A 17,646-nucleotide genomic window follows, 5' to 3' on the forward strand; every position below is an offset into this window, starting at 1 on the left:
CACAATTAGACTTGGCAGTGCTAAGCAAACAGGGATAAACCGGTATATAGCCGCCATTGTTGTTGTTGTTTCTGGCACATTTTCATTACACAAAGCAAAAGTGGGCATGGAGGAAGTATATAATTGAGTCAATTATTTTACATGTACACAGGGATACACAGAAACAGGAGTTTTTGAAAATCTGCATTTTGGAAGGCGTTTGTAAAAATCTCAAAACGCGAGAGAGACCTAAATGCAGAGAAAAAATAGTTTTATAAATATCTGCATTGGTGTGGACAGGGCAGCAGAAACAAAATCATATTCACTCACACAGTTTGATCTCACCTCTTCTTTAACTGTAAATGTCTGTCGGAAAATAAGTCATCGTCCCTGAGCGAACGGAGAGCAAACTACACACACACACACACACACAGTCTTTACAAATAGTGTTTATACTGACACATCACACAGCATACTGGAATGTACTCACATTGTCTCCTGTCATTTTTGTTGATATATATCTACAGTTGTAAATCTAAGTTTGGCAGTGTTTCAGAGGCAGATCGCACACTTTCACATAACACACACATTTATCACACAACTCACGACCAAGCATGAGAGAGGAGTATTCAAATGGCAGTTCAGAAGGCTTTAAGACGATCAAAGGTGTACTAGTTAGCACCAGTTGTGTTAAATTACAAACAAACACAATACAATAATACTTGGATTACAAACAATCAAGTCTATCAATTCATTTTTAGCAAACAATTTCGGAGAAACAATTTCTCTTCTGTCTGGGAATACAATTATTTTCAAAACACTTCACAGCTACTTCAGAGGAAAAAACATCTTTACCTGAAGTTCAATATTCAGAATCTTTATAATACTGAACATCACGTCTGTAAAAGGTTAATTATTTTATCAAGTCCTCACTGACTGTCCTTCCTAACAGTGCAATATTTTCATCATTTTGTGTAAGAGCACAAGTCACAAATAGTGAGCATCACATTTTAGAATTAACATCTTCAAAGATATTGAGTCATATCATAAAAAAGTTGTTTTTGTTATCAGTTCTCATCTGAATGAAACGCAGACTGGCACAGAGGGACGCAAGGAAAACAATTTTGAGCTCTGACCTTTCAACATCGCTGCTGCCTGAACAGCCCCGGGGGAGGAATTGTCCTTTTTTCATCAACTGTAAGATATCTAATGTGCTCCGTCAAGCTTATAGTTTCACGCAGCGATACGCTCCCGACCTCATACCGGCGTCGTCCTCCTGTTCACCCCGTCTTTCAGATCCTTCTGGAAGCAGTTGTGGACTTGTAAAAACCCAGAGTCCCTCTCAGGGCTGTAGGGCCCTGAAATCCCACTTGCGCCCTTCAGGGGGTCCCTACTAAGGGCGTACAGGGATATATCCCCCATCGGCAACCCCATTCCCAACCCTCCTCCTGCTCCTCCTCCACCACTTCCTCCCCCGATCTTCATCCCGACCGGGGAGGGCTCACGGGACGGGTCAGACGACCTGGAGCTGGAGCGTGAGCGCCTTCGTCTGTGGCGGTAACTCGGGATGCGGGAGTAAGGTGAAGAGGAGGGTATGGTTTTGATGAAGTTGTGCCTGGCTCGGAAGCGTGTGTCTTTGTTTTTCTCGATGTAAATGTTGATGGCAAGAACGCCCACCGACTCGGCCACGATGAAGGAGAGGGCGCCGAAATAAAAGGACCAGCCGTAGTTGTAGTGGTTTTTCTTGTCCTCGTCTTTCTTGTCACTGGGATCGCCGGCATTGCTCGAGATGTAGACGATGATGCCGATGATGTTGCTCAGGCCTGGAGACAGAAGTGAGAGAAGGACAGATAGAGGGAGAAATGTCAAATTCACAAGGTTTAAGCACAAAAATGAACAATAAAACTTACAGGTTGTACAACTGCACATGCAATGGATTCTGTTTGGAATCACACACTCACATTCAACACCAGAGAACATAAAATAAAATAAAATAAAATAAATCAAATTAAACACGGCCCTCCACTTCCTAGCACTACCGAGAAATGATGGAAAAATATCCTGCATACCAACACTGCCATCTTTCAAATTTGGAGCCAGAGTCCCGACAGTAGCAATCGAAGGATGATGCCGGGGATAGTGATGTCCCGCAGATATACGCACACAACCAATCAGGAAGCAGTCTCAGCTGTCAATCATGACGTCTTATTTAACTCTTATAGCATCAAACTAACAAACTAAAATCAAACTTACTGGAAAAATTTACATCATTTTGATTAGAAAGACCTAAAATGACAGAACCCGTGTTTAAGAAATTTGTGATGACGTGTACTTTAACTTTTTTATTTTGATCCATGTCCCATCCACTACCATGGAGGAGGCAGGGTTTATGACCTGACCCCTAGCCACCAGGGGGCAATCAAGATGCTTTGGCTTCACTTTTTGGGGAGCTTTCATGTCGTCCATCTTTTTCCAACTTCCTCTGATGTTTGTCTTTGCACAAACAGAAAGACGTATTCATCACTGTCATAGTGAGGAAAATGGAAGGAAGCTGCTCTATACGAGTTTCAGACGTTGAATCTTGTCTCAAATCTCACAAATATCAAAATATGCTTTGTTAAAATGTGAAGTTAAGGTGTCTTTAACAGGACAGCGCAAATCTTGACTTGTCACACTGACACTAGAGGGAAACCTTGTTGTATTGTGTCTGTCTTTTCGGTCTACCTGTTGACTTCCTTTCCCTCTGTGTGTGCAACACAATCTTTTTGTTCCCGCCCCACTGTGTGTTTTCACTGTCAGTTTTGTCGTACCTGCAGCCACACACAGGATGCCAGCACTGAGCAGGATGTTGTTCCTGCCGCTGTAGATGCGTCCAACACCGACACACAGGCCACCCAGCATCAGCAGGACGTTGCTGAGGATGGGGAATAGGCTTGAGGCACGTACTATACCTGTTCACAAGAGACAGAGGACAAGAGAGTGTTGGCCTCACTGTCAGTACAAAGGAGGAAACACATGCTGGGTACAGTCTTTGTTTTACGAAAGCCAAAGAATGCGGTGTGGTTGTATGCTCTGCCAGTGCACTTTCAGTCAGTCTACATTATTTTTCTGGACTAATTTGAGGTGACTTTTCACTTTTGGCCACTGAAATTTAATGAGTTCATCTTTGAGGTGACAACTGGTCAAAATTTGAAGAATTTCTCTAAAGAAAGACATGTTTTCTTCAAGGCTTTCTGGAGATATCACATTCACAAAGCAACACCGACCTTTGACAACCAAAATCTAGCCCGTACATTCTTGAGTCGAACTGAACATCTGCACCAAATTTGAAAAAAACTCCCACATGGTGTTCTTGAGACATCGTGTCCACACCAACTGACAACATAATTCCTCTGGCCCTTGGCTGTCACCCATGCGGAGGCATAATAAGAAATAACGCTCCTATTACATATGTTGTACACCAGAGTGTATACTGAGGTTTTGTTTTGGCGTAAAATGTCTTGTGTGTCAAGTATGTCTAAGTGTCAAGTATAGATCTTGGTTTCAACCTTATTTTGCTTTTGTGTTGAAAAATAATAAGATGGTATAATGCCGTTACAGTTACAAAAGCTCCAATATCAATATTCATACTGACCTGAAAGAATTCAGTGTCAGTGACCCTTTCAGTCTGTGATTCATATGTCATTAGTGCCATAACAGTACTACTAAATATAGTACTACTGTATAAGTCCCAGTAGCAGAAGTAATACAGTAATACTCTTACTCTTGATGTAATAGTCATAAGTAGAAGTATAATTATTATTCATAAGGCTATTCAACATTAAATTCGATTCATGTATTCTTACATCGTCACAGGGTTGAAGTACTTTAAACACTCAACTGTGATCCTCTAACTCTACGAACGTTAAACCCCTCCTGAGCCAAGCGATGGGATTTCTGAGAAGCCCAACTGGCCCCGTATATAACAATATGTGGCAGGCGTGGCTGACACGTGTCGTAACTCTGTCACAGAAATACAGGGAGTGAAAGAAGAAGCAGAAACGGACTCAGGATTAACAGACAAATACAGTACTTCCACAGATACTGAATCGTAGACACTCCAGCAGACGTGCATTTCCATGATGGTTTCCGAGAGAGGGCTGGATTTAATTTCCTTGAATTATCAATACAGACAACAGCAAAGATGAGAAAGGTTTTCTATGGGGGCAGACAGGGCATCAAACTGGAAAACAAATATGATAGGCTGAGTAAATCTCATTTGAAACCTCCAACAAACATGGATGAAATTGTAGAACTGTAGCAACAGCAGAGGTTAGATATTGTTCAGTGCTCAGAGTGACCTCCCTCCCCAACACCTTCGTTAAACTACCTCGGTCGAATGTGGACAGGAGCCCTATTACTCATCAGCCCACAACACACTTCATCATTTCCATAGCTCCAATTACTGTCATGACATCAGGCATTTTATGGGGGAGGGATGGAGATGTCATGACACATCAAGTTCCGCAGTGCTAACTCCATCACCGCTCCAAGAAAAAGAAAAAGAGAAGAGAGCAGATTAGGGGTTGAGGCGTTTGAAGATAAGATGTTGCAACCACTTACGTAAGATGTACTCAGAGCTGTCGGTGTCGTAGTCGTTATCCTCTGGGAAGTGATTGATCCGGAAACAGCTTCCTTTATTGATACCTGCGGAGAAGCCAGGAGCACAAGTGTTAATGCGACCGGGGGCAAGAACAATGACAGCAGTTAAAGGAAAATGATGCGTCTTTATAAAAGAGCTTGACACCAGAAGCTTTGTTTAATACAGAAGGTGTGAGAGAGAAACTACACGTTAAACCATCAGCAGAATCAACAGGCAGGTTTCATGATCCTCAGATAAATAAGCTATGGAAAAGCAGGAGTGTCTTTAATGGTGAAGAATATCTATACTGGTGGAGAACTCGCCTGTTTCCCCCTCTAACCACGTCAGAAACCATTTCAGGACAGGCTGCCTGTGTTTCTGAAGCCCTCGGGCACCTTTTATTCAAAGACCCAGTCTCTTCGCTGAGAAAATCTTCCCTTCACTTTTAAGAGAATAAAACATTGGGGCATTATGAATATTAAAAGATTAGACTTTGAATTAAAACGTCTGATGCCTGATTTTCACGGCTGCCTCTTGTCATCTCTGTCTTTGTTATTGTGTTAGAGGCTCTGAGACGATACCAGACACCAAAAAAACCACACCTGTGGATGTGTCACCTGACATGAGAGTAATCTATCTATTCTAATCTATGTATGGAGTTAATAGTATAAAACCCTAAACACTGACACATGAACTAAACTTATCAGTTTTATTGTTCAAAAAATATATAAAGGTGTAATAGCATAAGCTCGTAGTTCCTTTAGTTTGGATGTTACGTGAGATGATGCTTCTTCAGTGGGTGGATGAGCTGAAAATTCTTGTAGGATTAGTGGAAACTTTATTTTAAACCATTTGCCTCCAATCGCTGGTCAAGTTTTAATAAATCATAGAAAACACAAATTGCTAATTTAAAAAAGTGTTGAGAAAATGCAAAGATAAAGAGTGCCATTTCTTTGTGGTGTTTAACTGTACAACCATGATGAAACCGGCAGCACTGATTTGTTTTGTATGAATAAATGTTTAAAGTACTTGATTGAGGAACCTGGAGCTTCACATCCATCCACCTGAAGAAATGTTTCAAAGCTATTTATCGGTTATCAAGCATAAGGACTGTTTGGATGATTTTCCTGATTTAAAGGAGTTTGTGACGACCATCAGCACGATGGAGAAATGTTGTGTCAGCTCGGCACACAGACCAGTGTAATTTCTTCTACAAGGTTAGCCAAAGACTCCTGCGGCTTAACCATTGTTTATGCCTCTCGTTTGACCTAATACAACTGATTAGAGTCCCTCCTCTTCTTCTTTCTGAGAAAAGATTAGACTTCAAGGCAAGAAAGAAACAAAAACTAAGTAGATACTTTTAAATCAAGGTTGGCTACAAGGAGAATGATTTTACTTTTTCACATTTGAAAAGAGGGCGCAACTACAGTTTCAAAGGTGCATCCCAGTTGCTTAATTTTTTAAGTCTCTATAAAGCAAACCTTTGATTGAGGTCATTGTCACTCTTAACGAAATATGACGATTCGTTAAGAATTTTAATTTATTAAGCTTTTTTGAAGTACACATGCTTGAATGGAACAAAATATATTCAATGATATGTGGCTTTGCTCAAAGCTATAGATATAACAATAAACAAGGAGTGTGCACATTACTGAATCAGGAATTGTGCATGAATTTTGGACATATAATTGTCCCCTCTGTAAATTGTGGCCCCCTTTTTGGTTTAGAAAAGTCCCAGATCCACCACATGGTCTTTTTGCTCTGGGGGCATCAGTTGCAGATACAATTGTGCCAACAAAGGACACTTAGATTGACTTTCACTGAAGTGTGGCACATGTGCAAATGTGATGTGCATATGTGTACGTGAGTTTGTGACGACCATCAGCACGATGGAGAAATGTTGTGTCCCCATTAAGTTTGTCTATGGGTGCATGAGTGTGCACATGACGCCAAACTAAGTCCTCCTGAAGATTTCACACTATTTCTGGTGCCAAACATGGATGTGACCACTACAAGATTTAAAATATTTAACAAATGGACTTCAGAATGTTTAAAGAATACACATACTGTGTTTTGGTGAGAACACTGAATGTGAATAAAGACAACACCACAGAGCATCTTAACAGTCACTGTTGACACACCCGCTCCTTCATGTGCTGTTGTAGACACTAGAAAGTGTCTTTCCAGGGATGTGGGTGTGGCCAGTGACAAACTGAATTGTAGTTTCAAAATCTAAACCGGTGTGAACGTTGGCTGCCTCTTCTATGTCCGAGTGGCTTTTATCAAGGCCTCTGGCAGCTCAGGTACAACTTTTGGGGTAGAAATGTGTTATGAGGTAAGAAACACATTGTTGTTAGGCCATTAGGATAAACATGATGCACTTAGGAGACTCTGAATCTAAATAAAACCATGTGTGTTTAGTATAGACTGTATATAAAGATGGACGAGGTGACTGCTCCCCAAAAGTGAAGCCGAAACGTCTCGATCACCACCTGGTGAGGTGCCTCCTCCATGGCGGTAAATGGGACATGGACAAAGTAGTGGGAGAAAGTGGAGATGTGTCATCCATCTCTGTTAATAAAGATGTGTCATCCATCTTTGTACAGATACACAGTCTGTGGTGTTTACCCAGAGCACGTTTAACTTTTCTTCACAAAATTTCAACATGGCATTTGTCTGCAGTTTTTCTGTATGGTTCGTGTCTGAGAGTGCTGGAGAATGAAAAGAGACAGAAATAAAAATAATGAAACATACTTAGGAGTCCAGACTCCACTCTCTCAACCTCACTCCTTCAGTCTCTTTCAACTCTCAGCCTCAACACACACTCACCACTGCTATGTTTTCAATTTCTGTCCGATCTCATGTTGTTAAATCTTTCCCTCTTCAGCCCTCTCTCAGCTACCGTTGAATTTTTTATGTGCCAAGCACACCCTCTGGATCGATACGGAGGCACAATCACTGTGACATATATGCAGCACACTAGGTGTGTGTCTACCTTGCATGTATTTTATATAATTACTGAGATCGCTGACTTTTCCGTGATTGGTCCCTCCAAAAGATATTGGAAAAAGTGCCAATAGCTTTATTTTCTAAGATCAAACAAAAAGTGAAGATGTCAAAGAAAAGTTATTATCTCAATAAATACTACGCAGAAGGCCAGTGAGTTAATAACCCGAGGAAAGACGAGAGGGAAAGAGAGTGAGCTCAGTAGGGGAGGTATCTCCCCAGAGCCCATCTGTCTGAGAGACCGGAGCCCATCTTTTATTACTCAGCATAGCTTCACCATGGCAACCTCCCCCTGGCAACCCAGAATCACATTTCTAGCTCCGCTTCTCAGAGGACGCCTTTGACATCTCACTAATGCATTCAGCAAGCTTAAACACACACACACACACACACACACACACACACACACACACACACACACACACACACACACACACACACAGGAAAAAGCCACAAAAGCAGAAATCAGCCTTCATGATACAAAAGCTCATATAATCAGGAAACACTTGGTGAGATGGGGCTTAAGCAAGTGAGAGTTGTTGTATTTCAGCATGACTGGCTGCAGAACAACACTTCACTTTGTTTCCTTTGAAAAGCTAATTTGCCACCAGCGCTCACCTTCAGTGAGCCTCCCGTGTGTTCGACAAGATACGACACTCATACAGATGTCAGCTCGGCACACAGACCAGTGTAATTTCTTCTACAAGGTTAGCCAAAGACTCCTGCGGCTTAACCATTGTTTATGCCTCTCGTTTGACCTAATACAACTGATTAGAGTCCCTCCTCTTCTTCTTTCTGAGAAAAGATTAGACTTCAAGGCAAGAAAGAAACAAAAACTAAGTAGATACTTTTAAATCAAGGTTGGCTACAAGGAGAATGATTTTACTTTTTCACATTTGAAAAGAGGGCGCAACTACAGTTTCAAAGGTGCATCCCAGTTGCTTAATTTTTTAAGTCTCTATAAAGCAAACCTTTGATTGAGGTCATTGTCACTCTTAACAAAATATGACGATTCGTTAAGAATTTTAATTTATTAAGCTTTTTTGAAGTACACATGCTTGAATGGAACAAAATATATTCAATGATATGTGGCTTTGCTCAAAGCTATAGATATAACAATAAACAAGGAGTGTGCACATTACTGAATCAGGAATTGTGCATGAATTTTGGACAAATTGTGGCCCCCTTTTTGGTTTAGAAAAGTCCCAGATCCACCACATGGTCTTTTGGCTCCGGGAGCATCAGTTGCAGACACAATTGTGCCAACAAAGGACACTTAGATTGACTTTCACTGAAGTGTGGCATATGTGCAAATGTGTTGTGCATATGTGTACGTGTGCATGTGAGAGAAATAAAACGAGAAAGAGCAAGAGAAGGTGTGTTACATACAGTCTCTTGCTCTTTCTCGTTTGGTTATAAAAAATATACTTGTTTTATGCTTTTTGAACTTTATAATTATTATTTGTTTGGTTGTACTTGGGAATGCTGTTCCAGCCTCCAGCTTGTTGTGGTTGGCTCTTTGCATTGGAGGCTGTCTAGCATAGATGGATTTAGCCTGCGGTTGCCGAGTAGGTTGAAGATCCGATTTGGAGAGGTGGTGGAGATTTCAGCACCAGGAGAAGTGGACAGCGCCACGTCACGCAGAGCTGATGGGCGACGTCACGAGCGACTAAACTTCCACGGATCAACGGATTGGTTTCTTCGATTGCGATTCATCAGTCGTGCGTAACTGTTACTGATACTGTCCAAACCACAGCGAGCTGCTCTCCCGACAGAGCGAGCCCAGTCCACGTCCCCGCAGGCGTGGTTGTGGTTGTGGAACATGGACACACAAGAACAGCAGACAATAAAGAGAGAATCTACTAAACAATATGGAGCTCAAAACTTATTTCAATGCAGTTTCCAAGCAACCATATTACAGTTATGAGACAATTAGAATGGATACTTAAATTATTAATGTAAAACCACGATAGTTAAATTAATGTTATCTTACATTTGTTTCGTCTTTTTGTCTAAGAAAAACAAAATTATTTACAAGGCAAACCGATGGAATCGTGTCTTTACGCACACACAGCACCGCCTTTGCGCGCAACAAGGAACAGGTTCCCTCCACTTTCTCCTATAAAGCATCACTTCCACGGAACTTTCTACTCTAAATGATATTTCTTGCTTTCAGCAACAGGTCCATGGGGGTGTGATTATGTTGAACCTTGTGGGTGGTTCCTATTTTTGATGCGCTGTCACACCACCACGGATAAGGGATAACACTGGGATGTATATTGCGAATATTCACGTTTTTTTTCGAGTCATTTTCACTTTACGCTTTTTTCCAAATCACGTTTCATCACATTGTGAATATGTGATCACACGTTACCACTTCTACATTGTAAATGAAACAATCAGAGGGAGGTCACCTGGAACATCAGTAGACAAAATGCTCGTTAGCGCTTAAGATATCACATAAAAGTTAGACACCAACTTATCTGACAAACACTTACCTTCGATGCAGCAGATCCTCCACAGACCAGAGTGCGTCAGGTCGCCTCTCACTTTCTTGGGCTGCATCTGGTTGTCATCCGTGGAAGCATTGGTGGTGTTGCAGATGTACGCGCGGGAGTAGAGCCAGTAGTCGGTGCCGATGGCGATGGTCATAAGGCTGAACGCGGCGAAGGCCCCCACGATGGCCACGAGGGTCTGAACCCCGCGCTCACAACATGCCATGGCGTCTCATAATGTGCGGGTCCTCCACAGGCAGCTTACGCGCACGGCGAGGAAGAGCGCACGGTGCCCATGGATGCGGTCGGAAGAAGAAGCGCTCGCATCTCGCGGGTTTTCCTCCTCATCGAGCCAAGTCTCGGTGCGTAACTGCTCCTTTAGCGCTCAACTCCTTCGTAAACTTCAGCTGGAGTTCAGTCCAAGTCGCAGATCCTGACGTAACAGCAGTTTCCCGGTTCTCTGGACGCGTGTTGATCTTAAATCCTGCTACAGGTGGCTGAAATCTGGAGATACATTCCTTGAACAAGAGCACCTTTATACCTTTGGAAACCCAGTAGACTAACACATATCTTGGTCTGGCAACCGTTTCTTTGCAGTGGGTGATTTAGGATGATTCGTTCATCCAGACCACACCTTCCCCAGCTACAGCCAAGCCAATGGGAAGGGGCGGAGTGAGGAACAGCTGCTGGAGGAGGAAAACATCAGAGCTGCACTTACACAGACAGTGATGTTAGACAGCAGGAGAACCCAGCATCTTCTGTGAGGAGGAACAAAGGCATTTGCAGTTTGTATCCTATCACATAAAGAAACTATCAAGCAGGTCATCAACCCCACATCCACATATACAACTTACATATAGGCACACACACACACACACACACACACACACACACACACACACACACACACACACACACACACACACACACACACACACACACACACACACACACACATAAATCATGCATGCTGTTCTGAGCCTGGGATTCAAACTATTTCTGAAAACACCTCGAAATCAAGAAAAAAAAGATTTTAGAAAACCACCACCGAGATTAGAAAAATTTGATTCCGGGGGTTGAACTTTGAAGATGTTGAAAGTGTCACCACTGATAAAATATTATTAAAATATCCAAAACCACTTTGAAGTTGCTTGCAAGATGAACCAGCTCCTAAAAGAAGTGGAAAAGTAACCACAAAGTCAGACTCAGACGTTCCCTAAATGAATGAAGTCTCATAATGTGTACTTACAGGGTCGGACCTGTCACTTTAAGACCTTGTGTGCAGATATGTTTTTTTTTCTTGTTTTCCCTCAGTGGCACAGAGAGGGATTCAACATACAGTTTTGTACTGTTCCATCCTTTTGACTGAGGGCAACCATGTTAAGATCTGACTCATTTCCTGTTCATTTCCAAAAAGAGTGTAGAATGTGTGTGTGTGTGTGTGTGTGTGTGTGTGTGTGTGTGTGTGTGTGTGTGTGTGTGTGTGTGTGTGTGTGTTCCTGTACTTATATTGTTATGGCTATTTTAAGCACAGACCCTACTGAGTGAGGACATTTTCACTTTTCAATGGGCTGTTTGAGGGTTAAAACTTGGTCTGAGGGTGATGGTTAGGCATTTGGTTTGGATGGTTAAGGTTAGGGTAAGGGGCTAGGGAATGTATTACCTCACTAAGATGGATGTACAAACGTGTTTGTGTGTGTGTGTGTGTATGTGTGTGATCTAAATCATCCATTTACATAGTCCCATTACTGGGACTTATCTTCCTTATGGGCATGAAAAGAAACCATCATATGTGAACTTATTACATTTTAAGGTGGACACACATTTTAATGTTAGGTTTAGGTTAGGGTTAGGCCTGTAGTAACTGTGGTTAGGGTTTGAGTCTAAGTCCTGTATGTGTATACTCATTGTTGTTACCTCTTTAGGACCTTTTCCAGCATGAACACTAGCCTTGTCATGACCAGTAGACCCCATGGGACCCAAAGCCTGGTCCTAATGCAGCAATGATCATTTCTGAGGTCATGGTTATGGTTATGGACAAGGTTGTGGTTTAGAGTGTACACAATGAATGGAAGTCAATGCAAAGTCCTGATAAGGATAGCTGCACAAACAATGTGTGTGTATGTGATGTGAGGATTTAAAGACAGAGTGAGGGAGAAAGGAGAGAAGGGTGGAGGAGAAGGTGGAGGAGTAGTGAAATGTTATAAAGAGTTGGAACGAAAAAACATACAGGATGAGCAGGGAGAGAATATGTTAACAAGCTCACAAGCCTCACGTTCTACAAATTAAGACGTTAAACCTTGATGTGCAACATTTGTGTCTGTGATGCAACAGAGTGGGCTCAGCTCTGTGTTAGTGGGTCGAGGTGGAAGACGTCTGCTGGACCTCTGTTGTCTCAACAAGGGGGTGAGAGTGGGGGCGTCTCAGCAGGTGAGCAGCCCACAGACGCTTTGCATCAGCAAACAAAACAATTACATTGGTAGAATATTTCACACAAGTGCACAGAAAGCTTTTCTACCACCAGCAGAGTGAGCAGACCATTGTGCTGCTGTATTAAATCGTTTCAAATGCTGCCTCATCTCTGATACACACACGTCTTTAAAACAGCAGACCGAGCTGCTCACTCGTTTTTTGGTCCATGATCCTGTTTCCAGTTCGCTAATATTGCTTTTTGCTGCTGTTAATATGGCTCGAAGAGCAAGAGCTTGGAAGGCGCTCTGAATGAATAATGACATATTTAATCAAAAATATATCCAACAACTACAGTATAGGCCTATTGCACCAACTTAAAGAATTCTGATCATCTACTTGAGTCAGGGCTTGCGTCACCTACTGTTCCATACAAACAGCTGCAGGCCCGCAGCCACAGCTCTAAAGTAAACCCAGCTCTCAGGAGGAGAGAAAAACGTCTGATGAAAAATGATTGGAGGTACATCAGAGGAGGCAGTTTAACAAGTTCTGTCCCTTCTTTGAATGTCTGGCGTGCATGAGGAGCAAATAACAAGAAGAACAATACTGAATATGCACCATTAAGTAGAAATGAATGATTTTAAAACACATAGGGTGAGAAACCGGCTGTGTAATAAAGTAGAAACCTTTATTATACAAATATATAAATTTACCAACACCCTTTACAGTGGCTCAGTAGCTGCAAACAAACAAAACAAAGCATAAGTAAACACATACAACCATTCTTTACAGCAAAATGAGAAATATATCATAATGCACCATCTGTACAGCAGAGCCCGAGTTGGATTTCCATTTACTCTTGCACACGTGTTCTCCCAAAACTCTATAAACACACATGATACAAAATATAAATACACAAAATACACAACAACCCGCTCCTTCCAAAATACAAATACACAAATACACAACAACCCCCCCTCCCAAAATACAAATGCAAGCTACGAGATTGTGAAATTGTGTTAAATTCTCCTGTAGAAGCCACAAGTGTGTATGATATCAACTGCGCTTTAAGAAAAAAAAAAATGTCCGTAATGTCAAGGAGAAGTGCTACACTACCCACAATCCTCAGGTGTAATAGCGAAGTCTATTACATCTAATACCGCAAATGGCGATATAATCAGATAGTTCAGCGTTACATTTTTTTTACCACAGAGCGACCATACTTTCCCTTTCTACCATGCTTTGGTTTTTTAGAGCTGAGGAAGAAGAGAAACGTTAAAAAGTTACAACAACAAAGCTAAATTCATGAAGATGCACTGGGAGTCTTTGGAAAGGGATCATTCCCAATGGTTTATGGGATGTGTAGTATCTTTTATCTTAAAGAAACTATGTAGAAACCTTTGTCTTTTTTTTAGGTTTTACATTTAAGTTAACATTTTTTTATAGGGATTTTCTTCGTCAGTGGAGGAAATGACTGGGAAAGTTACCTCCAGAACCAGAGTCGTTCTAATAGTGTTAATCTCTTTAACCAGCCAGTCTCTGAGCAATATGGAAATACAAAAGTGTGTCTCTACATATCAATAAATAAGCTCCACAGAACAGATCTAACAATTACGGTATAGACTTACTACACGGTGAACATTGATTTTCCAGCCACGCTGTTCCTCTTCATCTCAGAGTCATTCTTCTCTTCCAAAGCCTCATGTGGTTTGGCTTTCAAGTGTATTGTCTCTGGGCTGTTTTTACATTCTCCCCAGGTTCCGTCTGATCGCTGTTGCATCTCAGTGCGATTGACACGTGGGCTTTGCACACAGCCTGCTTACTGTGGCTGTGGTGATGAGACTACACAGAGGACCTCCATTCTCATCATCGCCATGTTTCAAATTCTCTTTTTCCATCTTCACTTCTCCCTCTCTCTTCTTTCCAACCTCTCCATTGTCCCTGCTTTGGCCCTTCACTCTGGTAATTGGCGTCTCTTCTGCCAGCTTCCTCCTTTCTCATGGTGTTCTCTTCTTCCGTGCAGATTTTGGCATCTTCTCTACGACCTCTCTGAACTTCAGTGTTGATAGTATGTCTTTTTTTTGCCACTTGTTTTGAGTATCTGCCACAATCTGGCCTATCCAGTGCAAGAGATTAATGCTGCACGGCTGCCTGGAGCACAGCATCAGTGCGAGTGCCAAAGCGCCGGAGCTGTTTAGATTTGAAATTGGACGGCCCTTCACGGAAGTAATTTGTCATTTCTTTTGAAATTGTTTTGTCAAAAAATTCAGACTGATTTTGACAAGCGTGCAGGGTTAATGCGGCAGCTTCTGGATCTTGTTTCTTTTGGAGAGCGAACGAGGGAAATAAGGAGAAGAGGAGGAAGAAGAAGAAGAAGGAGTGAGATAAAGATGAAAGACTGACAGAGGAAAGAAGAGAGGAAACATTAAACGTTCAAAGAAGAGATATACACCAGCTGGGAAATGTGGGAAAAGTTTAACTCCGTCTCAAAGAATATGATTTCAGGCTTGTAGGGAACAAACGCAGCACAAGTTCTGATATGTGTCGTTTTAACTCTGGACCTACAACAGTGAAATTGAATATTTGTGCTGTCCATGTGCTTTTGTCCATGTTTTCATATGTCATATAGTCATCGTTCTATTAACTGACTGTGCTTTGTGTCTGTAGATGTGCTTTAGGTTTTTTACGCATGTCTACGTGCTAAATGCAAGTTTGTTGTCTGCTTGTTTGTTTAATTGTTTTCTTTTTCACATCAACCTGCCAGAGAATGCTGATGAAAATTAGTCTGATGGACGTCTTCTCTCTCTCTCTCTCTCTCTCTCTCTCTCTCTCTCTCTCTCTCTCTCTCTCTCTCTCATCTCCTCCAGGTGTGTGCTCTAGCCAGCACCCCCACTGGCACAGCTGCAGCCACTCTGGTATCAGGGTGGAGTTATAAAACCCAGAGCAGGTCTTATAGTAGTGTGCTTTAGTTGGTTGGTGTCTTTTTGTATGTTTGAACTCTGATTAACTTTTCTTAATGGATCTTGATGATGTTGATATTTATAAGTGTGTGCAATTCGACGCAGCTCCAGATAAAAGTCCAGATGTAGTGAATTTAAATGTGGTTTCAAAGGGGGACTGTGGGACTTTGGTTTGCAATCTCTTCTAGTTCAGAGGTAATTTCCACACAGACATTTTAATTCAAAATTACCCTTATTTTGTCAAAGCCAGTTTTCTTTCCCTCCACTCACTATAATGCCGCAGGGGAGGACATGAGTGTTAAAAGATAGTTGTAGAAGACCTGATTGACTGTCAACAAAATCACCACATTCTCTTTTGTGGAAAAAAAAGAGAGCAGTTGCAAAGATGAGTCTCTGTGCAGTTTAATGTGCAGTGTGATATCACTGCTCAGCTCTTACCAGGACTGAAGATGCAAAACTGGCTCCAGAGAGTTTTTCCTTTTCCTCAATTATGAACATAAGAATTGAAAAACGCTCGCCCAAAATTTGATGGGGGATCATAATACTGTTCACGCTGATTATTGCCCATGGCATAAAAACAATGGTTTGGTTTTCCTCCAGAATGAGATGAGGTAAAGATACATGGGCACCAGTGAGAGGCTGTGTGAGGAGACAGCGCCTACAGCAGAAGGGTGAGAGATAAAGAGCCTGTGAGATCGGGCTAAAAGAAAGCAAACACAGACTCAGCCCTTCGGCTGCCAGAGGCTCTTCCTGCTGCGACAAACTTTCATTTACACCAGCACATTTTTCTGTTTTTCCTGTCTTACAATAAAAAAGAGGGTTATGATTTCAAAGGAAAAGTCCAGTTTATTGGAGATAATCTTAACTTATTGGGCCATCTTTCCTCACAGTTAGGATAGCATTGCACTCAAATAGTACGTTTTTAAAGAGCCTGTCATAAGCTTTTGAAAGATTTTCCATTGGATTTTAGACCTTTTTTAAAGGATATTTGGTTTATCTTTGTGAATGTTGTGGATTGTTGTGGATTGTTGAGTTTTTCTGGACTTGATGGACCCTTTGATCGTTGTTGGATTTGGTGCAGTGGCCATTCTAAACCTACCTGTTTGGAATGGCCTGTTTGTTTGGCCTGTGGGGATGCTAGTAGCAGTTTTCATGATCAAACTGTAAAAGTGTCACCAAGTAACAAAAATGTGTGTACAAATCACAAGAAAATTGAGGCACTGCTCCATGTGTCCACTGTCCACCGCTGACTTTTCAAACTCCTGAGTGTTTTGGCTGGTGGCAGCGAGCAGCAGGTGGTTTTATAGATTTTGAAAAGGGCTCATTTAGTCTTTAAACATTAAATTTCTCATCCCACGGGTCCAACCAGCCTTGGATCTGGCTGCACAACATCAGTGATTTAAAAAAAAAAAGGGAATTCCTCCTAAATAATTCAGGAAGCCAAGTTGTGAAATCTTCAAATATAAATCCCCCTGTTGATAATTGATTTGGGCAATCGTTTGAGGATTTTTTTTCTTGTTCAATAAAAGGTGAGAAACAAGCAAGGGAATTATTTAAATTCATCAATCAGAGATGAGTTTAGCTTTAGACATGTTATAAAAGTAATTGGCTACTGACAGAAATACTGAAGATGTGTTTACATTTGTATCTTACCTCTGTTTGTGCAGCAGTGAGAAACACTGTCTGGGTTGTTTCACAGGGTTTGTTTACGATGAATATTTTAAGGAGCGCCCCGGTGGCCAAGACCACGATTTGCAATCAGCAAACCAAAAGTCCACTTTCAAATAAAAATATTTTTTGCACAGAATCTTTGTCTCAGGATCTTTTCTCTGATCTTTATCCATAGTCTCTGGTGCATCAGCCCCAATATTTAAACAGCCAGAGCAAACAACTGAACAGACTCATAGCCAGTGGTGAAATGTAACTAAGTACATTTACTCAGTTGCTGTACTCGAGTACATTTTTCATGTAACTGTACTTCGATTAAATGAGATTTATTTTCAGGTGCTTTTTACTTTTACTCCACCAGACACTTGCATTTAGGAGTAGGTTGCAATCTGAAAGTACTTTTACTTTTAATACTTATATATGATATATTTAAGTGAATGTGATACTTTTACTTTTTGTAAATTTATTTGTACTTTTACTACTTCATTCTGTTTGAATAACTTCTTCT

The 17,646-nt window shown here is 41.4% G+C and overlaps 1 protein-coding gene across 1 annotated transcript; it reads right to left on the bottom strand.

Moving 5' to 3' along the window:
• Window positions 1-412: 412 nt before the first annotated feature.
• LOC117766006 (voltage-dependent calcium channel gamma-4 subunit-like) lies at window positions 413-10,859 on the bottom strand. The gene is made up of 4 exons (XM_034592689.1): window positions 10,105-10,859; window positions 4,582-4,665; window positions 2,790-2,930; window positions 413-1,802 (listed from the first exon to the last, which is right to left on the bottom strand). Exons 1-4 carry the CDS (start codon window positions 10,325-10,327, stop codon window positions 1,237-1,239), a joined length of 1,014 nt encoding a protein of 337 aa, XP_034448580.1. The 5' UTR covers window positions 10,328-10,859; the 3' UTR covers window positions 413-1,236.
• Window positions 10,860-17,646: the final 6,787 nt, after the last annotated feature.

The sequence above is a fragment of the Hippoglossus hippoglossus genome, chromosome 1, assembly GCF_009819705.1.
Source record: "Hippoglossus hippoglossus isolate fHipHip1 chromosome 1, fHipHip1.pri, whole genome shotgun sequence".
NCBI classification, from domain to species: Eukaryota; Metazoa; Chordata; class Actinopteri; order Pleuronectiformes; family Pleuronectidae; genus Hippoglossus; species Hippoglossus hippoglossus.